This window comes from Aythya marila, assembly GCF_965140915.1.
Source record: "Aythya marila genome assembly, chromosome: 6".
NCBI classification, from domain to species: Eukaryota; Metazoa; Chordata; class Aves; order Anseriformes; family Anatidae; genus Aythya; species Aythya marila.
Genome location: NC_139047.1, coordinates 30,440,183 through 30,467,758, shown reverse-complemented (window position 1 = coordinate 30,467,758; position 27,576 = coordinate 30,440,183). Strand labels below are relative to the sequence as shown.

General features: G+C 35.3%; 1 protein-coding gene across 2 annotated transcripts in view; it reads right to left on the bottom strand.

Moving 5' to 3' along the window:
* Positions 1-27,576, bottom strand: part of DPP10 (dipeptidyl peptidase like 10) — a 252,548-nt gene that overhangs the window by 109,934 nt on the left and 115,038 nt on the right. For both annotated transcript variants that reach the window (XM_082764039.1, XM_082764038.1), the window contains exons 4-5: positions 21,787-21,881; positions 11,456-11,530 (exon numbers count right to left, since the gene is read on the bottom strand). In XM_082764039.1, the coding sequence (XP_082620165.1) occupies positions 11,456-11,530; positions 21,787-21,881 (170 nt within the window). The remainder of the gene's footprint in view (positions 1-11,455; positions 11,531-21,786; positions 21,882-27,576) is intronic.

Below are 27,576 nucleotides of genomic sequence, written 5' to 3'. Positions count from 1 at the left end.
TAACACCACATAGGTAAGCTTAATGCATTCTGTTCAGCATGGTATGAATAGGCTTACCATAACTAGCATGTCCTCTCCATGATTCTCTGTAATTAAAGAGGTGACAGCTGAAGGTCTAGTTTCACTAAAGTCATCCATAGAAAACTCTTCTGGAGATGTTAGAGTAATCCCTTTAAACAACTCCACAGAACAAAGAACTTTTTTCTACAGTTTAAGTATATAACTACATAAAAATCTATATATATGTATATACTTTCACAAAAATACATGTATATACTTTCACAAAATATTTTATATTTAGAATAATAATGAAAAACATAGGTGAAACTTGATATGCCATGTGTGTGGTAAACTACATCTCCAATCTAGTCAACAGCTCCTTAATCAATGTCTCAAGCCAATTACCACTCATTATTCTTGATGCATTTTAAGGGAACACATGACCACATATCACTCTAAGTGATCACAACATTTTATGCTAATTTAATAAACTACCATACAAATCATCTCAAGGTTAAAAAGAAAAAAAAAAAAAAAAAAAGCTCAAGCATTTATGAAAGACAAACAGCTCATAAATTGACTTTCATTCCTATTATTTAAAATAACTAGATGTATAAATTGATAGATACATTGGCCACTATTGTAATAATTATCCTTTTGGAGTATTTTATCAGGTATGAAAGAGTGGAAACAAGGATCAAATTTTGCTCCCAGCATTTGTTGTCCATACTTTATCTGTATTTGTTATTTGTACTTGAACTCAGTCATTTTGATAAAACAATGGAAAGCACTGCATAGGAATTCAAATGAACTGGGCTACCCGCTCAGTTTATCACAGAATCACAGAATTTCTAGGTTGGAAGAGACCTCAAGATCATCGAGTCCAACCTCTGACCTAACACTAACAGTCCTCCACTAAACCATATCCCTAAGCTCTACATCTAAATGTCTTTTAAAGACCTCCAGGGATGGTGACTCCACCACTTCCCTGGGCAGCCTGTTCCAATGCCTAACAACCCTTTCAGTAAAGAAGTTCTTCCTAACATCCAACCTAAAACTCCCCTGGCACAACTTAAGCCCATTCCCCCTCATCCTGTCACCAGGCACGTGGGAGAACAGACCAACCCCCACCTCGCTACAGCCTCCTTTAAGGTACCTGTAGAGAGCAATAAGGTTGCCCCTGAGCCTCCTTTTCTCCAGGCTGAACAAGCCCAGCTCCCTCAGCTGCTCCTCGTAGGACTTGTTCTCCAGACCCCTCACCAGCTTCGTCACCCTTCTTATGCTGTCTAGCAGGATCATACCGTTCATGCTTTTTGTGGAAGGGGATGGGACTAAGAAACAGAAAATAGTATCATGAACACTAAACAAGGTAGAGGAAGGAAAGGCAAGAAGAGAAAAAGCAGGAAGAAAAGGGTGAGAAAAGTTGGTATTAAAAGGTGCTGATTATGGAAGCATCTAAAACACTACAAGAATTCCCTAGCAGAACATAACAACAAACGGAAGTAACTGTAAATACCTGAAAGCTTAAGACTGTAAAGACAAATAGTAAAAATAACAGTTAATGAGCAGATATTGTCGAACATCGGCAAAAGGGAAAAGAGTGGGAGAGAACAGCAACCTGTTTCTCACTGTGATTCCGGCTGATTTTGTTTCTCCCCATTAATTTCTTTATCACACCTACAAATTCTAAAATCCTGTTTCACTGTAAAGTTGCAAAAAATACTGGAACACCAATATAATCAAAACCCAAATAGACAGCCTTTCCCCAAACATTCAAAATATTATTTCTTCTTCTATTTTTTGAATAGCACATATATAGAACATAAATTGCAATGAACTGCAATAACTTTAATGCTACACTCAAGTTTATTTTTTTTTGTTTCCTGGCAAAGTTCACTGTATGATGATTTTCATTTCATCTGAGATACTGAAAAAGAAATTATGACACTGTCAAAACAGATGGTTGCTGTAAAGGATACCACAGCTGAGGGTCACAATAAAATTCTGCTGATGAGAACTATTAATATCAAAATGTCCTTTCTTAACCATCAAAACTTACTTTATAATCTGCCTTTTGGGGGAATAAGACTGTTTTTCACATCTCAAGGTGTTGTAAACCAAACATTCAATGTAACCACTATATATCATATATATATATACACACACATTTTGATCATGTAGGTATATATGCTTAATTGTTTTTATACTTACTATGTAGAAGTGTTAGCAAATATCCACTCCAAATGCTCCTAATCTTTTAACACATTGATTATGCCTAATACTTATAATACTAGTAGTCCAGAGAGAAAGTTTTTCATGAAAACATCCAATTTAGATGACTTTTTTCACTTTCAAAAATTTTCATTTTTCATTAAAAAATTTATATTGCTAGTGACATTTCTCTATCACTTAAAAACATAAAATGTTTTTTTTTTTTTTTTTTTTTTTGTGTATGTAAGTATGTATTATACTTAAGTTTAAAAACATATGTGTAGAACTCTTGAGATGCATAATTCATGAATGCTTTTATATCACTTGGGGATCTCTGGATGAAAACTACTATATGCAATATTTCTCTGAACACAATGACATCACTCTTTCACATCACTGAGACTCCAGAACCTCAAGAATGGCACTTTATGGGGTCACACGTGAGTGAAGAGTGACACATATGGAAAAAGGAACCACTGTCTCAAAAAAAAAAAAAAAAAAAAAAAAAAAAGTTCTCTAATACTCATACACAAGCCTTATTTCATTTAAAAGATATGAGATTGGGTTACAGAAAATTTCACAAATAAATAGCCATATGTTCCCTACTAAAAAGATTTTTATAAGTACAAACTCAACTTGCTAATCCAAGTCTAACTGCAGTATATTTACACTATTTCAAGTAAGCTCTTCAGCCATTAGGGTAACCTGAATCTTCCTGGTACAATACCAGCTTAAGATGGCACAACACAGGCAGACACATTTTCCAAGAAAAGATTCTTCAGCACTGACCACTATTCATGTGGGTATCATTATACAACAAATATGAACTTCACAACAAAGCATAAAAGTCCATATAGCAAATTAAACTATTAATGTGATGCATGAAAGAAGCATTAAAAAAAAAAAAAAAAAAAGTTTACATTAGTAACACTGATCTGTCCTTAGCCCCAAGACATTTTGGTGAGCTAAAACTACACGCAAGATCATGTCGTCTGAGATCTTCATTGCACTGCCATACCAAGACTTCCACTACTGGAAGCACTACTGACTCAAGAAGAATTCTGAGCCAAAAATAAAATAGTACAGGCATCATGTGCTAGAAAGACACAAAGTTACTTCGGCCTGTTTGATCTTCTGTATTTTACCGAGGACAGAATATCAAAGGACTAAGGGGAACAGAAAAAGCAAGCTGCATCTTTAGAACGCACAAAGCCCACAAGTCAGTGAGGTAAGGACTAAAGCTAAGTAGGGCCTTTGCAGTTGAAAAAAAGTCCAAATGAGGGTGCTCAACAGCTTATGTAACTGATACAGTGAGAAAACGAGTCTTCCACATGCAGACTTTTCCTCAGTTGATCTAATAATAGGTGTAGACTCTTCCTACCAACCCTCCTTCAGGCTAAGTTGAGTAAAACATGAATATAAGCAGAAATGAACTATGTAAGTCATAAATCCTCATCAAAACTGGTCCAGGAGCACAGGCTGTTAGGCAGAAATTGCTAGATCATAGTTTCAGACACAGATATCCCCAGGGCACTGTACAGAAATGAGGAATTATCACAGGAAATGATGAGATTCAGACGCACTTAGCACAGTATATCAGTACCTTATAATAATTCTGTTCTCTGCAAGTCCAGCCAGTGCAGCTGGTGGAGAACAGAGATGGGTGCAATGGCCCTGGTCACCTTATAATTTCTCCTTAATCACAAATTCCATAGATATATAAACTGATGCAACCAAGCAGTATTACCAATCAATGTCAACTTTCCCATAAAGGAAAAGGAGAAGCAGAAAAATGAGAGAATCAGGGAAACTTGCTCTCATTCTTCTGTGCTACCATTTAAGCAAGGTACATTCACATATGTGTCAGCACAAACAATGGAAGGAATGGTCTTAAAAGAAACCACAGACAGATGAAGTTGACAGTGACAAGAACTTTAATCAATGCTTGTCCTAGCGTCCACCAGAAGCAGCTGGGGGTCACATTCAGCAAGCTTTCCCCTGGAGAAAAGTGTAGTTTTAACATACCTTTATGATAATGATACTGCAAACAGCATTTAGACTACAAGCTGATAGTGCACCAGGGCCAAGTGAACTGCACTCAAAATGCTACAGAAAATAACAAGGATGATAGTGAGCTGTCAGAAGTCTGTTATGGCTGTCCATTAAGAGTGGGAGCACCATGGGAAGCAAGATGACTAACGTTCACAAAGGTGCGAACAAACTACAGACCTGAAGATTAATATACAGCACAGATGAGCCTCCAAAAACATTGATAAATCTAATGTCTACAAGATCGTGCTGAAAATCCTGGCAGCATACTGTGCGTTATTCATTGTCCACCTTGCTGTTGCTCTCACACTACAGAGATGACTTTATTACATTTGTGTGATAGGTAGACAAGACCTGATCCAAAAATCCATTTTAAAGTCAATGAAAAAAATGTTCCCCTGACTTTAATGGCATTTTCATCAAGTTCAGAAGCGATAAGCACTTTAGGTGCCTGCTAGATAAAGGTTGCTGCTTAAATATAAAGTTAATGATATTGCCTGCACAGTGAAAGCCAAAGATTGTAGAAGAAAATTAAATACTGATGTGCTTGTACTGGTCTTCTGAAGTGTTACAACCAGATTTGGAGCTCCCACAGCACAGAACACCCTCCAGCTTTGAGATCATTTTTGTGTGGGCATTGGAGAGGAACAAAGATTCTCCAGGGGAACAGCTTTCAAACGTTTGTGTATGTTCTGGCCCACTTGCCATTGATACAGGTTGCCATTAGCACATGTACTGATACTGATCTTGTGATTGGAATGACTTGTGGTTTCCAAAAAGGTGACAGAATTTCTGTATTTCACACTACTACTTTTTTTTTTTTTTTTTCCCTGCATAAAAACAGGCAAATGAACAAAATAAAAAATAAAAATAAAAACCACCAAACACTCCTCAATTCACAAAATCTAAGGGAATGCAATGTACAGAAAGGCTCTTTCAAGACTGAAAACAATAAATTGAAGAGCATATAAAACCAGGACTGTCTGGGGAGTCTGTTTAGCTCATTGTACAAGAATTCAGCTCTGGATCCACCACAGGTAGGCAGAAGAGGTTACCTCTTCTCTGAGCTAGACCCTGGCAGGTGGCTGAACACCATAAAAAGTGCTTGAGGAGCACTCCTCGAGCATGTCCTCTGCTTTGTCTGCCTTTATTTTTGACTCAGTTCCCAGCTTTCAGTTTTAGTGCTCAGAGTTGAGGCAATACAATGCTCAATGGATAAAGACAATTGTAAAGTAAATGTAATTACTTCAAAAATAGCAATAATAATGATAAAAGAATATGATGTGGATACTTCCACTCCTTTCCAATTGTGATGGAGAGCCCAAGATGACACAGGGGGCAATGCATCTTTCTGGCTTCTCCACTGGCAGGCTGCTTGACATGCTCTCAAAACATATTGACATATTCTGCTGCTTGACATGCTATCAAAAATTGATATATACTGCCTTCAAATATTCATGTCCATGTGATAAAATCTGTTATTGATCTGTTATTGCATAGTAAATTTAATATTGTGTATTTGTAAACTTCTAAAGAAAAATAAATTTGCAAGTTTAACATGTAAGATGGCCTAAGCAAAAAATGTAGTAAATGCCAAGATCACCTATAACCTAGCTATTAATTTTTTAACAATTTTTCATGCAGTTAAAACTTCAACTCAAAGTAAAACAACAGCCTTTAAAGGGGAGAAAATGAGTAGCCTGCTTTCATGGATTTCTTAAACTGATCTTTTAGATACCTCTTCTTTTGATATCTGAGAAGAATAAAATATATTGTAAAAATTCAAAATTGAATGCTGGGGGTGGATGCAACTTAAAATTCCCTTCATTTTTTTCTCACTACACTAAAGCTGGTAAAAGTTGGTCTTCCATATTCATAAGAGATAAAGAAGAATGGTATAGTCATGTCTGGATCAGACTTTTATTTATCACCTCTTAGTTCACAAGTATGCATTTGCATGGTTTGCTTCTGGATTCATCTCAAAATGAACAGAAGATCATCCTGAGGACCTACAAAACACATGAACAGGCTTATCTAAAGAAATAAGCACTTTTGAAGAAAAAGATGATAGGGTAAAATTTAAATTAGATCTTTACTTTGTACATAGCTCTACATAAAATACTATTGTCCAGATCACTACAGGTACATGAAGCCTTTTGAAATTGCTTTGTATGGAGACACCTTTTTGAAAAAAAACTTTGTTTCTAGTATTGGAAGATAGTTTTCATTTAATCTTTTTGCGTATGCTAGCAACCTCTAGTTAGTGCTCCAGATAATGCTTTCAAAGTAAAATTTTCATAAGTACTTGTTGAAAACACTTCCACATATTCTGATATTTTAACAGTAGTGTCTAGATTAAAAATATGAAATAACACAAGGCATTTTCTTTATCCTTTAATTTTCATGGAAAAAAAATCTAATAATTTCACTGACCAAAAAGATTACCAACAACCGAACGTTTAGTTTCCACCTAATTGGCAGGAAGATAATCTCTTTATGTAGAGCAGATAATCATAATTTAAGACTTCATTGAATTTTTCCCTTCATGGATTCTTCTAATCTACAGATAAACTCCTGAAGATTTTTCAGTGCACTTGAGTAACCCACAATCAGAGGCAATCTCTAAAAGCTTGATGAACGTGTCACTTCTTGCCATTTGCTCTCCACTCGCGGTTAGTACTCCCTATCATTAGCCTCTAAAAATAGAGATTATTATCGCATAGCAATGACAGGCATCAATGTGCAGCAGATAAGTAACTTCTTTCTCTTGGGGTTTCTTTACTTCAGACACGGTGTCGGACTATTGTCTTTCCTTTGTTACTCTAAACTACAAATATTTAGAAACACTTCTGAAGTATTTTTTATTCCTACTGAATGATGAATTCCACACAAGTTTAGATCCACAGCTTTCCTTTTCTCCTATCTTTGTGAAGAGGACTGGATTACTCTTCATCTTGATCTTACCATAAGAACTATTATTTTCACAGTGCTATATGATAAATACACTGTGTTATTAAAATTCTTTAGCTACAAGAGTTTATAATTTGAAGCCTTAATTCAGGTAAACATTTTCTATTTTAGGGAATGTATAAATGCTCATGCTTCTAGACTATAAATGAACTTTAATTTGTTTTTTAAGCACCTTCCTCAACCAAAGGCTAAAAACAAACTACATGTAATTCAACATACATTCAAAGAGGAAAATGAGCATTAGTAACAAAGAGAATAAAGTAGTACAAATTCATTAAAATTGTTATTCAATAGGGATTTGAAAGCAGGGAGAAGGCAGTTGGTAGGAAAACAAAACCATCTCAAGGAAGAGATTATTAAAACAAGTGAGGAAAAAAGGGGAGTTACAGAGAAAAAGAGGAACTGATCCTATTTCCTTCATCACGTGCTCTCTGTGGCATATTATATTCTAACAAAAGCACGGGGAGAATATGCCTATGATGTCTGAGCTCAAAACCCACTAACATCTGGTATAAAGCGTACTTTCACACAGACTCTAGGGACAACTCACAACCCATAACTCTGCTGAGGGACACACGAAGTCCCCACTGGTAAAAATTTCTTGGGACTTCACTGCACTACAAATTGCAAATTTACTGCCTCATCCGTTACCATTAACGCATGGGCAGAGTGTCTGATTCCCATTTTCTAATCAAACCTATGTATTACTTTTTGGTAGTCACGAATACTACCACCACCAGAGTAAGAAAAATTTTGTATGTCATTTTAACACAACCCTTATTAAAAGCAATTAGCGTAATAATTCCTTTGGGAATCTCAACTGGCTTAGATGTGACTCAGAGCATCACATTCTCTGCTCATACCTTGATAATCTTCAAAGAAAAATCAAAATCAAAAAGGTATACCACTGCAAAACTATCCCCACTCTACATACAATATGTATGATGGCTTCTCTGCTGCTGTGTTCACACTGTCCTAGAAGAATCAGGTTGGCAGGACATTCTACAAGAATGTGTGTGTTCATTTCTCAAATTAGTTCCTACTTACTGATCTGGTGCCTTGGAAAATGAAACTTTTTCAGTGATGCCAATCGAATTGCAATGAGTGACGGAAAGAAAAGCCTGAACTATACACAGTCAATTCATGCAAGTTTTGGCAAAGTCAAAAAACTTCGAGAACTAATGAAAACATTTCAGAAGCAAGGAGTACTACAGCAAAGAACACACAAAGTATCTCTAAAATTGCCACAGCCTCCTGCTAAAAAATGAAAATGCCAGACAGCCCCAGTGTTTATGCCAGTAACACTGGCTTACATTCTGTGACATGCTATGATAAAGATGGAGGGACCTTGATGTCTAAAAATCAATTTACAACACTTTGAATTTTTCAATAAAAGAAATTTCTTCCACATGAAGTTTACAGACTTACACTAAAACAGATGCTATGCCAAATAAAATGGTTATGTTCCTTCCATTAAGCATGGTTTAAATGATTCATTCAATTATTACTTTTGTATTCAAAGATGGCTTATTTTCATGCAGATTTATGTCCTGTTTTGCACAGAGGACATTTTTAATTGTGCTGAAACAACTGCAAATTTAATTAAAGTTTGCCATTCCAAGCATAAAATAGATCAAAGAAAATGCTGACAAGAGTAAAATAAATATTCAACTATTTAATTTAACTCAACATTTATTTTTAATCCAAACATCAAAATAACTTTATTTCTAATTACAATTTCATGACAAAATGTCTCGAAGAAACATTTGTCTCTATTTTTCTTCAATCTGTTCAGCTGAAGCACACTAGCTTATTTATAAAACCGTTGATTAATAAATCTGTTCCAGCTGTATCACTGTATGCTACAAAGACCACAGATTAATGTATGTAAACAACCATTATCATTTAAAAAAATAAAGCCTTCAAATTCAGTAATAGCAGAACACACATCAAATACCTTACAGTGCAATTAAATACCTAAATCACAAGAAATAAGGGACAAACAGAGGCACTGAAGTCCTGAAGTTCAGATATCCATGACCCACACATGTGCTGAGATCGACTAAATGCCTACAGGTTACTTGCAGTTCCTTGTAGTGGGTATTAAAACTTCAGCCTTTACCCTCACACAAACACAAAAATAAGTAAATCCTCAGAACCATTAAGTCAGGCTTTAACTGAGGAATAAAAGGTGACCCAATGAAAATGAACATTAACTTACTCCTTCACAATATTAGAAAATGCACAAATAAGGAGGCTTTCCAAAGAGTTGTATACCTTTTCCCTTAAAGATTTTGAGAAAACATAGAAGTGCCCCACCAGTCTAACAAATCTCTCAAGAACAGAACATTTTAGAGGAAAAAATAGCTATTTTACCTCATATTCATTTTATAAATTTTGAAAGAATTGCTTTAGACTTTTTGGTGATTTTCGCTTCGGACTTCAGTGGCATTATTTCTATTTACAAGAACTGAGGATCTATCTGACAACACCCAGTTATTAACCAATTTTAACAGTGACACCACCACTTCTAGAGGATGCAAAAATCATAATATTTTTCTGTTTTGAAAGCCATGAGACCAGCTGGAGCACTCAGGAGTAAGCAACACAAGCCTCATCCAAAGCCAACCAGGACTACAAGTACACGCTGTTTGCCAAATTCGGTTCCATTCCCATTTTAGCTATTTCTCATCAATATAATTGAGCAAAGAAGATGGCTAGATGCAAAATATAAATGCTTCAAACCTTATCCCTATATGTATCTTCCAGAAACTGGACTGTAAAAGGAATTAAAAATTTATTTCCTTATGGAAATATGGAAAGGGAGTTTGACTGCCAAGTTACATAATCAGCACGCATTGAGAATTCTTTGCATGCCAGTGGATCATCTTTACTGAGGGGCAGAGATTCAGCACTGATGCAACTGCATTTAGATGTAATAAGAAGTGATGGATATCTTCATGATTTGCCATATTTCTATATCAGCTATACATACAATTACTAAGAAAATCTCAATCAACCAAACCCATCCAAAACAAAAATCAGAATATAACAAATAAGGAAATTACAATAGTATGAGGGATTAATAAATTCTTGCACATAATAAGAAACAATGAGGAAGGGAAACAGCAAGGAGAAAGTTTTTTTTCCGGCAATAATAAAACTGGAACCCTCCTCAAACAAAACCAGTGAACCGAACAGCAGCAGCTATTTCCTGCTTATTTGTCAACACACACTATAAGAGTTTCATCTACAATCCACTAGAATCAGTAGAAAATCACCTACTCCATATTCCAGTCCTAAATAAATGAATCATTTTACCTTAAGACCTCTAGAATATTTCAGATTAGGTTTCAGCATATTTTTTAGTTTGCAGATATAATTATTAAAGCTGCAGATACACGGGTCAATAAATCAATGTTAGCAGAGGCTGGAAAGATTTGTACCCTAACCTGAAAAATGAATATTTTATTGTTCTAAGAATTTTAATGATCAAGAGACAGATACCATATCATTTACTGACACGAAACATTAAGTAAAAGACTATATTGTAATCTAACACAATAATGGTAATCTCTTTTTTTATTATTTATTTCTGAGCATTGACTTCTGATATTAACGTAACAAGTATTAATGGGTAATTGTGAAGTTCAACATTCTAAAATTGAAAAAAATAAAAAAAAACATTTTACTAGCACTTTTTATATGAACACTTATATGCATAGAGGAAATTCATAAAACCATTTTCATTTTTTATTGTATTCCAAGATTTATTTTCAAAACCTGAATGTAGTATTACCTATTGAAACTTTTTTTAAAAAAACAATTTAGTATACTTCAAAATCTCTCAGATTACTGAAGCCAGTGATAAAAATTGTTGGACTTGAAACAGTCTAGATTATTATTATTTATTTATTTATTTATTTATTTTAAGTATAGCTCATAAATGACATAAGCAGCTGTATGAAACAGGAAGGAGTATCAGAGGACAGGCTTTCACATAATCAGCTTGTAACACAACAGTTTGAGGGACACATACACACATTACCATCATACATACACACTTTACCATCATACTTCACTTTACCATCATTTCACTAGAAAGTTAGGGAAAGAGATATTAAGTCATTGAATCAAATTATGTTATGTGGAATTGCATACAAAATAAACTAGGAGTTCAGAGTTTTCCTTTAAAGGCTCGTTTAAAAATGAACAGTTGGCTTACCTGTTTTATATCATATGCAAGAAGAACAAATCTTAAGTCTGGTGAAACTGAGTATCTTGATGCTTTGAAAGTTACCTAAAAAGAAGTAACAATTACAGTGAGTTTACAGAAAGAATGATTTTTTTTTTCAAATTCTCTTACCATTAATTTAAGAACTCCCCATTCAGAAGAGTTCTGATTAGTAAAACCTACTTAATTTTCACAAAAGAAGTACTCCAATAATTCTTAGTCTAGGCTAGTATGGGTAAAATGGTGACAGATCAATCTGGCTTCAACACTAACTATGAATTAAAAATCTGATGAGTTTCTAGTCTTGATTGCAGGCACTAAGCTTAAGGATAAAAACCAATTCATTTACAGAGGATGAAGGAAAATGCTTTGGTTGGTATGTACTTCAGGAATGATTATAAGGGAGATTCATCACTAGGTTAATCTTAAAGATAACATACAAAAAAGGTCTGCAATATGTCTCTGTTGCTTTTCTTCCAATACCACATACATAAAATTTTTTCACGACAACTTTCACTAAAGAAAAATTCTTTTTCTTATAAGAAGTAAAATGCTTAGTGGAAAGTAAAGTGGAACATAAGGTACCATTATACAACTAACATTGCTTTATATCTAGCCAAGATTACATGACACCCAATTGAATTCAGGCTTGTAATTTAATCAAGGAGTAATGTTGACATTGGAAAGAACTTAATGCATCTAGTGTAAAAGGAAGATAAGAATGGGCTCTAAAGGGCAATGCAGCAAATAATTTTAAATTAATCTTGAGACAGGTCTGAAGAAGAAGAGGGAAAGGAAAAAGTAAAAAATGGAAATAATAGAATGGAAATAATGGAAAAACACACACACAAAAACAAACAAACAAACAAACAAACAGATCCATAAAGATACAAGATAAAAGCATACAAATAGCTGTGTGAAACAACGCCTATCCCCTCTTTGAATACTTTCCCCGATTTTGGTTCTTAAGCATCCTGTTCTGTTTAGCCTAATCCCACTGCTAATCTAATGAATTCAACAAGGGTGTAACGTGCACTAACCAACAATCACAGACCAATATATTTATAGTAGCTGAGCTACTCCTAAACAACAAAACAAAGTCTAATCTTCCAATAAGTTTGGAAGACACCACATCTTGATGTACAAATTAAACTCAAGTTATTAGGTAACATAATTAGAACCAAGTTATCCAAATGAAATCTAAAGGTGAAGAAAAAAAAAAAAAGTTTTGAAGACAAACCATGTATAAGAGCAAGGAAGTATCAAAACTTAGAAGATAAGTCTGCAGTCTTGAGAAAAGAAGACAAAAATATGCTTTTAGGTTTTTTTTTAATCTAAAATGTACACAGAATAGATTTCTGCTGTGTACAAAGAGACTTTTATGAGATAACCATCTTTCAGCAGACTAAATCTATGAGCAACATTCCCCTTACTTGTCACATCACTGAAAACAATTTTAGAAGGGAAATTTCTCTGCTTTGTGGTGGTTTATTAATTATAGTCCCACTACCTCAATCTCAAGCAATATATAACCCATGCAGCTTTCCAAATGCATTCTCAGGGAATGTGGTGCTTACCATTTCCTCCATTTATTAAGAATCTTAATTCACTGATTATGCCATCACAAAAATAACGATGCATTTAATGCAAACACCTGAATAGCTCAGCTACAAAGTATTGGTAGTCCCAGGCATCACCAGGAAGAGCTACTCACATACTCTCTATCCAAGTAGAGTCTTGTGGATTTGGGATTTAAAATAATTTGAATCCCACTCAAAATTTCCTTGTTCATTCAGCTTGCACTCACAAGCAAAATTTTGTTTGCTTCCAGGAATACCTTCGACACATGGTATAAGTGTAATACCAATGAGCTATAATCTCTTGATTGCAGGTAATGATTTTAGTAAAACAGTTTTCATTTTGTTGGTATAATGGGATTATTCTTGCTAAGAGGATCATAAAGCGATTTTATACTTTTTTAATATTCCACTTAAGAAACTAGAAGACCACAAGAAATCAAGTGTTCATGGTTAAGGCTGATAGTACTGTTGGTTTCTTTAAACTATCCTAAAAACATACTCAACCTATTTTTAAGCTGAATTTACAAAAAATAAACAGAATATCAGAGGGATTTAAGTGACCAAATTTTGTTTTATTTTCAGACAAGAAAAATCATGGCAATAAACTCAGATGCCATACTTGTGTGCACAGAAGAAACCTTTCCGATTAAAAACAAAACAAACAAACAAATATCACCTGACTCATTCCTCCTGCCTAACATGGAAAGCAAGCTCAGAAACTGAGCTGACTAAAACAAAGGACAGATAGATTTCAGTTTTCCTCCATAAATATGTCTAAGGTATTTCATGAACCAACAGAAGTCCGACTCCATGAGTGAGGAGATAAGATTACCAGGTGATGGATTTAAAAGAAAACTTTGCTTCCTTCCAATAAATGTATACTGCTGAAACCCTGAGGAGATAGTGTATTGGGATGTTTGCTACAGGGATTAATTTATTTATTAAAAATAAGTTTGTGAAGGCTTTGACCTCATAGATTTGTTCCCTTCCCAGAATACTTTTTTTTTTTTTCTCTGAATTTTAAAGAAAGTGTTAGAAAAATATCATATTGGAAACAGTGGGAATTAAAAAACCTCATGTGTCTTGTTATCAGAAATCTGGAGAATGCTTGTTCCACTGTCATGTCTGCATATCTGCAACTTTTCAAGCTTCTTGCTTTGTCAGGAGCTATTGAGCCTTCCTCAGGACTACATGCTATCCCTTATGATTCTGCCTCTATGGCTTATCTTTTCTTGATCTGTAAGAAATGTGGCTCTGGACAAATAAGCACTGAAACAGGGAGAAACACAGCTAATTAGGATTTGTCCCTGGATGCAGAAACAGGGCTCGTTTCTCTCTGCATCACTGCACAGTATCAGCTGCTTAGCAGACGGGATAACCCAACCCTGTGCTGCGCTGTGCACTCCGTATACACCCATATCCTCTTTCCAAACTAGAACAGAGGAAAGGCTGAAGACAAGGAAGAAAGAAAGGTAATTTCCTTACGTCCTTTATATTTGGCTGTACTACCTAGACATAAAAATCAAGACATAAAATCCCTACAAAAGCAATCAGCTGTATTCAAGCATAAAACATTTTGAGTAGATGAATTGTTGTTATCCCTAAATTAGTCACATTTCACCTGTACAGTCTTCCCTTCTTAATTTACAAATCTGTCATCTGTTTTTTCCAAGACTGCTGAATATGACATCATTTCACTTTTTCAGACATGAAAGAATGATCCTGTATCTGCTCTTGCTTTTCTCACCATATTGCTCTTGCTTTTCTTACCTTCTTGCTTTACCTCACCATACTTAACACTGAATTTCTAGGTTCCTTTGAAATAAATGCTTCATATGATAAGAGTTTTAATTTTTTTCCTGACAGTGATGCATGATCTCATGGACAAGCAATGACTGCAAGTCTCACTGAGATAAAGATATCACAAAGATAATAAGGGCATGAGTCAAATGGAGGCAAAAGGAGGTAGCATCTTTTGCCCTTTAGCTTTCCATATTTCTTCTCTTGTCCAGATTCCAAATAAGTTTTGCAAAATGTAGTTTTGCATGGATAGAAAAAGAGTATGAGAACAGCCTGAGACAGTAAAAATGAAAGTAAAGGAATGAAAGAGATTGTGCAACACAGAAATATAATGCCCCCTCTCTTCTCCCCCCCTCCAGCAACAGGTTATTATTCCACCTTTCCATGCACAGGTGATTGAAATGGAAACAAAAATTCCAGTGAACATTTCTCAAGTCTACATTTTGCATTGATGTCTTTTTTTTTTAATTTTGCATTTTATGTGTGTTTTGCTATTAACAGAAATGTCTGTTATGATTGTGTATAGAAGAGCCTTTACATTGAGTGCCCCTCAGTATAAGCATGCTTTTATTTCTTTTTTCATTTACTGTAAAATGTCGTTTTTATGCTTCTTGTGGATTTAAACTGCTATAACATTTAAATCAGTCCCTTATTCAAAAACTTTCAAAAATATGCCACAGAGCATAAACATAGAAGCTATCTTGAAGACGGTCTAGCCTACAGCTATAAGAATGGATCCTTATCACCTGTCAAACACTTTATAGTACTCTTCTTTCATATTTTCATTTGGATAGTTTTAAGTGAAATAACACATCATATTTCAAACTCATTACAGGAAATTTTTGCTTTTGCTGAATTCATTTATTTGTTGCTATTTTTTCCTTTAGTTTTACACTGCCTTCTGTTTCAGTTTCTTATATTTCTGCTTTCCCCACAAATTTACATCTTTCACACTACTATTATTATTCTTCTCTATTGCTTAATACTCCCTTTACACATATTCAGGCTTTTAAAATGTTTGTTATTCATCCGGGATAAAATATTTCAGAAGTTCTAGACTGTCACTTTAAAGCTGGTAGAAATACTACTACCTAGCACATTATACATCTTTCTATATCACCTACCCGTATCTCCATCAGAATTTTAATTTAATGTTATAACTGAACACCTAAGTTTGACAGTTCATTAGCATTCATTGGTAGGTATTCAGCTCAACTTATCAGACAGGCTTTGACCAAATGGCAATGCATAAGATGAATCAGATGGGACAGAATTACAGTAGATGCATAATGAGAAGGGATTATGGCATGTAGCAGGTTTCTAGAGTGGTATTAGCAATCAAGGGAGCAATGGGATTTTTCTTCTATTACCACTGCTGTGACTGAAAGGAGAAGATGGACCACTGGGAGGTTAGATGAGAGAGCGGGGAAGAGTGGAGCCTAGCAGAACAGCAAACCCTATAGCAGTAAAAATAGGGGACCTCAGAGAAGAGAATCTGGTTGTAATTAGGAAAATGCATCATAATTAGAATGTTGAAAAACTTGGGTTTCCAAGGTTACATTTCATAACACATTATTTCCCGTGTCACCTGAGCCTTTAGTTCACCTCCAAAAATGCTGTGATTCTGTATGATGTAATTGTTAACACTCGGGTTTCCTATCCAGTGTAAAAGGTGAGCATGACTTAAAGTATAATCCAATCTGACCTCTACACTATAGAGGGGGCATCCTGGTCATTCTGAAAAACATAAACCAACCCCCTCAAGAGTTTTCACATGGATTGTAGGTTACAAAAAAAAAAAAAAACACAAACAAGCAAACAAAAACAAATCTATGAAGAGCCTTGCACCATTGCTTCTCTAGTAGAAAATAACTTCTAATAACTAGACCACATAATTTTTTTCCTCTCTTTCCTCATCTTTGGCATAGTTAGCCCTGAACTATTTTCTATATCAGGGGTATTTTTTTAGAGAGGTCCCACATAGAGCTACCCTAACCTGACAGTATGGCACATACTTCACTGCATTTTATACATTAAAGCCTCCTGTACTTGAACAAACACCACTGGCCACCACCAGACCACAGTGACGGCAAACCCTTCCCATCTCTCTGTGCAGTGGTGCTGTGCAACAATAAACCCTAACCCATAAAAACCCCTCTACTAAAAAGGTTTTGCTGATGGGGTTATTTAACATTTAGAGGAGCATGGGAGAGAGGAGATAATGTTGCAGTGTTCCTAACAACCTATTTACAACATGTGTGGGTCATTAAAATGTCCAGTGTTGCAATAATTACTAATATTTATGAGGTTATATAATGTTGTTTAATGTATTTACCATTATTCACCCTTTCATTAATCTCTTATACAAGACTCTTAAAATATAAGCACGTAAGCTACTCTTGCAATTAAGGCTATATTAATCAACAAAGAAACTATAATTGCATTAAGATGCTGCACTGACTTTCCCACCAAAAGAAGGGAGTGTGTGGGGACAAAACAACAACAAAACAAAAAATAAATCAAAAAGAGGACTATCAATGAGAAGGGGTGTTTATGAAGAACACTCTATAAAATGGCACAAAACAGTTCCTGCCAAAAGCTCTGTTCATACTAAAACGCTCATTCTCGGCTTTTGGCTGCCAGGCTTCCACAGGGTTTTCACAGCTGGGCTGCCACAGCCTAATCATGATTCATGAGCCAAGACTACTTCTGCTCTGCTCACCCTTCTGATGCCGTCAGCATCACTAGGCAGCAAGAAGCAATCTTTCTCTCTCCATCCTTGTGTAAAAGATGGCCCACAGGAACATGACAATACAACACACTCTAGAGTATAGTCCTGGCAAGCCCCTGAAAACAGGTTTGCAACTTAATAGGATTTGCTTGCTGTGCGCTCAGATGCAGTCTCCCCTTGAGCTTTAAAAGAGTCATGGAAAGGCACAGAAAGCAGGGGAGAGAGAAGGTCAGCAATGGCTGGGCTTTAGAAGAGTCCAAAGTACACAGCTGGGTGAAAGCTATTATAATACAAGACTTTACAAGTGTAACTGTTTTCATTTTGGACACTAGAATATTGTTGGGTATCAAAAAGAAATCAAAACCTTCTTATTTGATGACTCAGACCTCTCATCACCTACAACGGAAAAGCAAAAGGAGTCATGATAGATTCATTTCTGACCAAGGATTCTGGACTGAGTGCATGCAAGGCATCTGACTACTTTTGCATACATCCCTGACAAAAACACTTGAAGTGAGGCCAAACAAATAACTGTTCTTACCATTTTCATAATTATTCTGGCTTTTTTTTTTTTTAACAGAAAGATATGAAGGCAACATTTCTAAAGGCTTCTTTCAGAGGTTACAACACATATGGACACAGAACATAGAACAGTCCCTACCCACCTTTTCTCTCATCTTTTTATTTGCTTTCTTAGTTTTGTTTTGTAAAACAGATGAGGGAGGCTGAGCTAGAAGCATCATAAGGGACCAGATGGACAACCTCCCATGCCTTTCCTCCATACTTTCCTCTACAGCATACCCAAGTCTTGTGGCCAGGTTGTGTAGGAAGTGGTAACCTGCCTTTAGTGGCTCTATTTAATGATTGATGACAAAAGATATAAATAAAATATTTGTTAAACTCTGAAATTACTTAGATAAATGAGGCATAATGTCTTTGTTGTTTAACTGTAATGTGCAATAAAGTATTGCTAAATGCTCAGTAACTGGTAAGCAAGTCGCTTAGGCTCATGGTGATAGGCACCTCAGACAGATGATAGAGAACATATTGTAATCATGTATCGAGGCAATAGCGCAAGCATCAGGATGCCACACAGTGATTAATGTCCAGGGCTTTTTTTGGCTCCATCTACTAGAAGACCTGTCTAGCCTCCAGCTGTTAACATTTACATGAGGCTGGCTGAGAATATTAACTATTTATTAGGCAGCTTGAACGGGATACACTACATGAAAATAGGCAGAGGACGGGTATAGTTTAGAAAACCTGTCTTTAAATAATGACCTCCAGAGAAGCTAAAAGATAGTCATCATGCTTTAAAAGCTACTCCTTTCTCTTATAACACTGTATTTGTTACACATAAGATTGCTTTGCTAGCAGTTTAATTATATAAAGGTCAGATTGTTTCACTAGTAGATTGATTATAGAAAAGGATTCCATTTGAAGAGGGCAAATGAAGTGCAGTAATTTCTTCTACTGTCTGAATCAATCCTCATGAAACTGGAAAAAAAATACTTTAAGTCAGGAACTTTGCATACGTATTTCCCTATGGAAGACAAATGGGCATGTTAGAATGTCAAAACCCTGGCTTTTCTTCTCTCTGTGAGCATGGGTACTTCTAGTTATAATTAAAAGCTGTATTTTATAACACTCTATATAACAAGTTTTTAACAAAAATGTAGTTTGCTTTTTGTTTGTTTGTTTGTTTTTGCTAGCGGCTCTTCAATAGGAGTACTTTTGATTTTAGGCAATAAGCAACACAAAGAAGGATAAAAGAAATGTACTTTGCAGAAAAAATGGCAGTCTCTAAGATGCAAATCAAAGGCAGTGATCTGTACACAGTGGAAGACTGCTTTACAGGATTAGTAATAAGGAAAGGAGAAAATGTCTTCTGCTGGTTCAAACACTGCCCGGTCAGTAGTGACAAGGAAACATTACTAGCCTTCTCTGTGCAATGACTTCACTGTGGCAGTTTGGTTTTCAGTGGATAATTATCAACATTACTAAGAAAAACCTGCCACTTCTGTGGGCTGCTTGAGCAGCGGCAAACAGGAGAGGGAATGCACTCTGAAAATAAGCTAATCACTCCCATCTAAAGGTGACTGTTCCGCAACTGAAACCTTTTTATAGGGAAGAAAAAGGGAACTTGCACTGCCACTGCTTATGCTGGATCTGTGCTGTATTTTTTATTAATATAAGACAGCTCTGCAGAGTCATTAAACCAGCACCATTCTAATTATGCACTAGTGATTAAGCAGATGTGACACTGAGTTGGGAAAATGTTTGATTAACGAGCCAGGCGTCTAACTTGTAAGAGTACTTTCAGCAGTATGAATTTGGGGACAATGGACCTTATAAGAACAGGACAGCTTTTGGTTTCAGATGCACAGTCTGCCTCTGTAATATTGTGATCTTCTGTTAGGATCATTGGCCACCTTTTTCAACAGACAGACAACGGCACAGCAACATTTCCCATTGCTCTCTGCCAAACATATGCCAACAAACTTACCGAGACTTCTGCTCTGTTTTCAGCTTTTTATTTTACTTCCATGTAAATAGTCACTGCTGAAATCCACTGTATTTAAATCTAACACTCTTAGCTTTTGACTGTGTACAGAGTGAAGCTTCACAAGAAAAAACACATGTTTTCATTTGACTCTGTTCCATAGATAATTATTAAATGGTTGCTTGAATATTATCCATCTTGGATCAGTTTCCCACACTTAATTAAGTGTAGATACCTAGTGTCTACAGTTCTGTCAGTCTGCACACAACAGACAGCAACTTTCTGACAAGATGAGACACTCGCAGCATGAAGCAGCTTGTCCATACTGATCCATCATTACTTGGCATCACTGGTTTAGCATAATGGCCTGAATAGCTTGTCATGCTGGCAATAGCCTTTGCATGAGCCAAACACTCGCAGCCAAAAATGTATGAATTAATTTATGAGGAAACTCGTGTCTTGTCATTAAAGTCAAGTTTTAGAGCCAGAGATGTCCACATAGCTACTTGCATTTAAGTTATGTGCTAAAGGTAATTTGTAGGCCTGACACAGATAATCCTCTACTTAGCCAGGAAAGCACTCACAGGTATACACAGGTAAGAGGGAAAACGTTTCCTCAATGTTTTGTGGTTTGTATTTGAGAGATATTCCCCTTTTCATCCACTTTTACTTGTGTCTGCCAGTCTTTTTTGGGCTAGGAAGTACATTGAGGCACATCCCAGCATATGGAAAGGTGTAGCTTACAGTGAGGGAGCCTCACACATGCACTCTTAATATTCAAATCTCTCCTCCCTTTTCATTCATTTTTACATTGATCTGGGAAGTCAGTGTCTAGTTCACTCTCCCAAACTTCTGCTCTCCCCTTTCTAGTTCAAGGAGTTAGAAGGAAATGTCAGCAGGGGCTTAATGCTTTGAAACGAGGAATCTGTATCAGCAAAGGCCAGGAACAAACCAGGAATAAAATCTTTGGCCTTTGCCAAAGATTTATGATGAAAATGAGTCATCGTTTTGGGTCTGCAGGTGCAAAATATTTTTCTAAATTAAAAATACAGGGATTAGCAATAACAGCTAGTGGTCTGTATGAAGTATTTAGGAGGATTGATTGACACGCCATGCATTTATGCTGCAAAGCTCTGATAAATGGGAATTACAGGGTAGGATATAAGTGGTATCACTGAAACTAACCACATAAAGAAAAGGGAAATGTAGACTAAGAAATAAAACATTTCTTAGCAATTACTGCTACTCAGAAACATATGCAAACCACTCATGTATATACTAGTTACTGGTCAAGAAGAATAATCCCCAACACTCTAGTCTGACATTAAAGCACAGAAGAACAGGTAAACCAGAGAATACCACAACAAGGAAATTATATATATTTTTATACATGTAAATGCTTAAAGGAAAATTTTCATATGATTTTTGAACTTTTTTCTCCATTTCTGACAGGAAAAAGCTCTTAATTTTGGGTAGAGCTCCCTAATTTTATGAAGACTTCAGCCAGATTCACTAGCACGTATGCCAGGTATGATCCTTGAAATAGCCCAAAGAAAGCATGGATTATACTTTCCATTTATATATAAACCTACTCTAGATTATAAACATAGTTTCTGTAATCTTTAATTACACTCACTGTTACAGGAGAAAAAAAAAAAAAAAAAGCAGACTAGCAGACTTCCAACAAGAAATAAAACATATTACTTACAAAAGTTGTATTTTCCAATAATAATGTAGTTGTATTTGTTTCTACATTCAGTTCAATAACGTGTCCATTCCTATTTTTATATATCACTGCTGTATCTGCAACAACAAAGGCATTAACAATTAGCAAACATATTGAGTACTTAATAAAATATCTGTAAAGAAAACAAGCATACTAAAGTCATTAGAATATCTTCATTACAATACACAAACAAGACTGAGAGCATACGCCATAATCTAGTGGAACCCCCATAGCAGGGGAGGTGGATCTACATGATCTTTAAGGTCCCCTACAACTCAAACCATTTTATGATTCATAAAGAGTTTTGTTATCTCCCTCATGAGCTTCAAACAAGACTGAGAGAAGAATTGCATATATCATAGCTAGTTTTGTTGATCGGCCTCATGAGCTTCAAAAGTATTATTTTATGCTCTATGGCATGTTCACATCATTCAAAAATATGATTTCATTTAAATGGAAATATGTTATGTGGTGACAACATGACTAGTGGGATTGATGTGAATGAAATAACATCTTGAACCCAAAAATGCTCCTATCAAGAAATCACTGCCACTCTAAAATCTTAAGGTCTGAGCACATTCACTATTAAAGGGCTGAATACCAAACCAAAGTTTTGCAAAGCAAAAACCTTTTGCTGGACACCATGTTCACATACCTCCTTGGAAATATTTCTAAGAAAACCTCCGTACTATTATGTACCTCTGGTAACTGGATTGGTAAAGATATCTGAATATAGATATCTTTACAGTCTGTGTTCTATGTGATTAGGGCTGGGCCAAAGAACACCAGATCATCAGATAAGTGGTGTGTTAAGAAAGAAAAGTTAAAGCAATATGTTAGTAAAACATGTAAAACACTGTGGGATGAACTCTGTCATAATATTTCCTTCTACCACTTATCTTGATTTATAAGTTTCCATAAGAAAAAAAATAAAATCAAATACATCTGAACTAAAGACAAAAAATGTGAATTATTAAGTTAATTGTGGCTCCTATGAAAAAGGCTTTGTTCCTGTTTGTATAAATATTTGCAATGATACAGTACATAATGCACAATAGCTACATAAACCTTGATTTAAAAAAAAAAAAAAAAAAAAAAAAAAAGAGTTGGTTCAAAATTTCTCACTATTTCTAAAAAGAGATCAAATGCTTATTCTTTGTTGTATTTCAAACCCTTGTAAAATAAGTATATTTAATCAACTGCAACTAGTTGGTTATAAAAATGTGAAAAGCATAAGAAAAGTTCTAAATTAAGCCTAAAGAAAACACAAAAGAAGTTTGCTAATCCTCAGTAATGCCTGAGAAATTCATTACAGATCCCTGAATTTTATGAAGAAGCAAGTAAACATGACTGGAGAAAAAGGTTATGCTATCATAAAAATATGTTTCACTTATTCAAAAAAAATGTAGCTATATTTTAATTGACTGCACAGAAGCTCCAGATATACAGCATTAGTGAAAGTCCTCTGGTACGTTCTGAAAAATTAATGAAGCCTCATTTAAAGAGTGTACTAAGCTATTTTAGATTATGGCTGGGAAGTGGGGTAGGATTGATGGAATTCAGGACAGACATATTAGAGCTGTTTTTTAAGAAGAAAAATTATATTGTGAAGTGTGAAATTTAAAACTTTAGTAAATAAAGATTTCAAAATCATTTTGACAGAAAAGAGGTAACAATTTAAAGAAAATTACTTCGGTTTCAGGTTACTGGCTACCCCAGGATATTAAACTTTCTGCAACTTCTTTTAGGTTCTTTTGAACGTATTTTTTTAAGGTAGGCTAGCACTGAACATTCCTAATAATCTTGTTCCCCATTTTTAAATATTATTATAAAAAAATAGAGTTGCCTAGCCAAAGTGCTGTCCCCAGTTATGAATAAACCAGAATGTGATAAATGGTGTGTATAACCCAGAGACACTGAACAGCCATCAACAACTCTCATGCTCATGCTCCCTGCTTGTACAGTGCTCTGAATGATGTACATTTGGTCCGCAGGTGAGCCTAATGAACTACCCCAGTCCAAATAACAATATCAGGATATAACTCCTTTTCAATTATCTATTTTTCTAGCTAATATGCCACGTACAACTGGTTAACAGGATTTTTAATACCAAGCTGTATTAATAAATCCTACCAAGACAATTTCATTCACATAAAGAACTTGCCCTTAAAATTACTAATAGAATAAACACAGTCCTAGGGCTCTTCTTACAAGCTATATACATGGTGAGCAACAGAATTTGAAACAGCAGATACCATGAATTACGTAAAACAAAGCCTTTGTTCTTAAGTTAGAATCATACTTTATTCAAATGATCAGAACAGAAAACAGAAAGTCAGACCTCTCCAAAAGGCAGACTTTAGTGGACAGTAATTATACCTCTCACTGAGTCCAGGCTTTCATCTGCATATTGGATTCAGTAGTTAACTCCTGAAGTGCACAAATTAAATAAACACTTACAAAATGCATGGAGATTCTCAGATAAAAGATTTCATCAAAATACCATGCAAGTGCTGAGCATAAATGCAGTCTTCAAAAGTAATCATATTAATTTCTACAGAAGTCTCATTCCAGTCAATAGCTTGCAGAGCTCTTCTCAGGCTGGATAATGGGACAGTTGATGGCCACAATGATGATTTTTTCATTGATAGCTCAGATGTAAGAACCATAAACATATTTGTTTCTAAATTTTTGTTACCCAGGGTCACAAAGTTTACAGTAGAAAATAATACCCAGTCCTTAACATTGCCTATTCAAACAACTGATTTTTATTTTATTTCTTTAATTATTATTACTATTATTATCATGGTATCTTTGCAACAAAGAAGTTCAGGGATCCCTACCACTTCACAAAGCCAATCAGAGAAGGAAAGTTCCTCCTCCAAAAATTCTTGTTTAATTTGATGTGAAGGAAGAGTACTGTCATGGAAAAATCCTATGTCTGGACAGAAAACACAGCACTGAAAACTATATTATCCAGCTGAGGACATCACAAAAATAGAAAGTATTCAATCTTGAGCAAAGCACAATGAACACCACATATTTTCAGGTCTCCTGCTGTAGATGATGTACACAAAGCAATCTTTAAAACAACTAATTGAAAACTTTCTACTTATAATAGTTCTCAAATTTCTGATGGATAAGATTATTCTGTGCTAATAAAGGTGAAGAAAGGGTCTGTATCCTGTCAACAATCCCAGATAAAGTAGTGTCATTATAAATTTGTGATTCTTCCTACAAAATACTAACTAGGAATATAATTAATACCTGATAACATTTTTTTGGAATAAAGATCTTGCCAAGCAATTTTTGACAGTGTTATTTTTGATAGAGGCAACTATGCTTAATCTGTATATTGGGTTTTATTCAAGGCATTTGATTTGTTTTATGACATTGTGAATCCAAAACTTACATTATACAGAATTAAAGGAAAACACATCAGGAGGACCAAAAGTGGTCTCACAAAGAAAAACGAGGAAGACAGAGTATTTCTATCAAGTGATCTGTCTCACTTGGTTAACTAATCAGAATTGTAGATGGGAGACTGGAATTGAAGAGCTGTGATGGAAATTAAAATTATGGGCTTATATAGATGGATATTGTACTGTGCGTTGCCACTGCAGTAGCATGGTAAAAAGGGTTGATGCAATTCTTCATTGTAAGGGCCACAGGTAAAAGTCACAGGGTGATCTTGTCTCTGGTCACAAAACTGGTGAGATTGACACTGTCATAAAATGCCCAATTCCTGAAATGCACACTGCTCGAATGGGAAATGAGAAGACAGGAGCACTAAGAAATTCTAAGTATATCTCTGGGTCAGAAGGCAAATATAACAATGCAAAGTTCAAATAGGTAAAATTATTCAGGTTAACAAAGAGAAAGTTCAGAGACATCTATGCCACATATATACAGTTACTGAAAAGCTGATTATGTACATGGAGGTAGGGAAGCATGGAGGAGCTCAGTAAAGAAGATGACAGAATTGGCAGCCCTGGGACACTTTCTCTTAAAGATATGCTTTAGATCTTTATGTCAAGAATTAGTTTAGTCTGAATGTGGGTAAAAATATAAAAGGTTGAGTTCAGATAGCTTCTGTGATCACTTCTGGCTTGGAATCTGTAGATTTAACTCCTTCTATTGATTTTCTCATCCCCTTCTGCAATGAATCTTTAGGAGTACAGGACTGTCTGCATGACATAACTTGTGTTTGTAGCTCTGTGTTAAGGCAATTTTAATAAAAATCTCAAACCTTTGAGTTTTTTTTAATCGACTGCCTGTGGGATCAAGGGATATTTATTTTTCCTTCTGATTCGTAATTTGTCTGCTGTTTGTGCCTTCTACTCCACTTTCCTACAAACTATCAAATATTGATCTCAGCTGCAGATTGGATACTGGGGTTAGTTAATGCTGCACCACGGTTCAGAGAATCCACGTGGGTGTATGCCTGCTATGATGCTCAAAGGCACAGCATGCAAATTCAGTGAATCTCAGAAGAATAATCCTTCCCAAAATGGGCTGCCTCTTTCTCCCCTCTCCTGCTCCACCCTGCAGTGTGTGGTTTGCTGGGACTCAAACCTGCTGAGATGGTTTGAGTATGGCTTCCCAAATTGTTTCACTTGTTTGCAGAGGGTTTAGCAAAGAGTGCTGTAAATATCTTTCCTGTTCTTTGCCCCTGTTTTATATTTAAAGTTTTTCACCAGAACTGCAGTATCAAGTTTAACTAACCCCACTGGGTTTGTTAGAAGACTTAATGACTGTGAGAACAGGGTAACAAACTTGGTAATTCAGCAGTCACTCTGTCGATAGATAGAAAAGGTTATGGTAAGTTTAGCTGTTATTATTAGATAACTCCCTTTGGGAAGAATTTATTCCATTTTGATTTTGATCTTATTTCTAAAGCTGACTCAGTGACTGCCTAATGAGCATACAGCTCTATAAACTAAACATGCTGCTGAACAGGTTCCCTGCAAAGTATTTTGTTTTCACAAAGAACACATTATTAAATAAAAATAATAATAATAATAATAATAAAAAACTGCCTTGAAAATAAAATTATTCTATGATTATCACATCATGATTATTTCACTGGAGTCAGCAATATATTACATTCTCACACATAACTATTAAAATTGTATGTAGAACAAACAATAATTTATTTTAACATAATAAGGCTAAATGTCTAAACCACTTGCTCTATCTCTAGGCAAAGAATGTGAAACCTCCTTCTTCCTTCTACATTCCTATCAATAATATTTAAACAAATACATTTTAAAAAGTCCTACATAAACACTACATACTACTCTTTGCAAGTTTTACCTAGTAACCTCTTCAATTTATAACAAACAGATCAATCCTCATGATAGGCTATTATGTAATAGCGATGGGATATTACATAAATACAGCACCATTGTAATCCCAATTGTCTCTTAAACAAAAGCAGCACATTTATACATAGTCTTACTAAGGCTATAGTTCCTGTTTTAGGTTCACCACTGGTAAGGCTCATGCTCAGGATGAGCATGTAACTCCTGTTGGCAGGAGTTACAGCTCTATACTGTGCTTGGTGTTATATACACCTTATTCCAGGGAATGTCAAAGTACAGGCAAAATATCACAAAATGTAATGAAATCAATGCAAAACTTTTCATATTTGACCAGCAGCTTGAGCCCTATCCTAGACAATTCTGAAATAACTTCTTTACCCTCATTCATTGAGTTGACAACACTCTTGTCATGTCTTAAATGCTACAGAGCTCATTTGCAATATTCCCT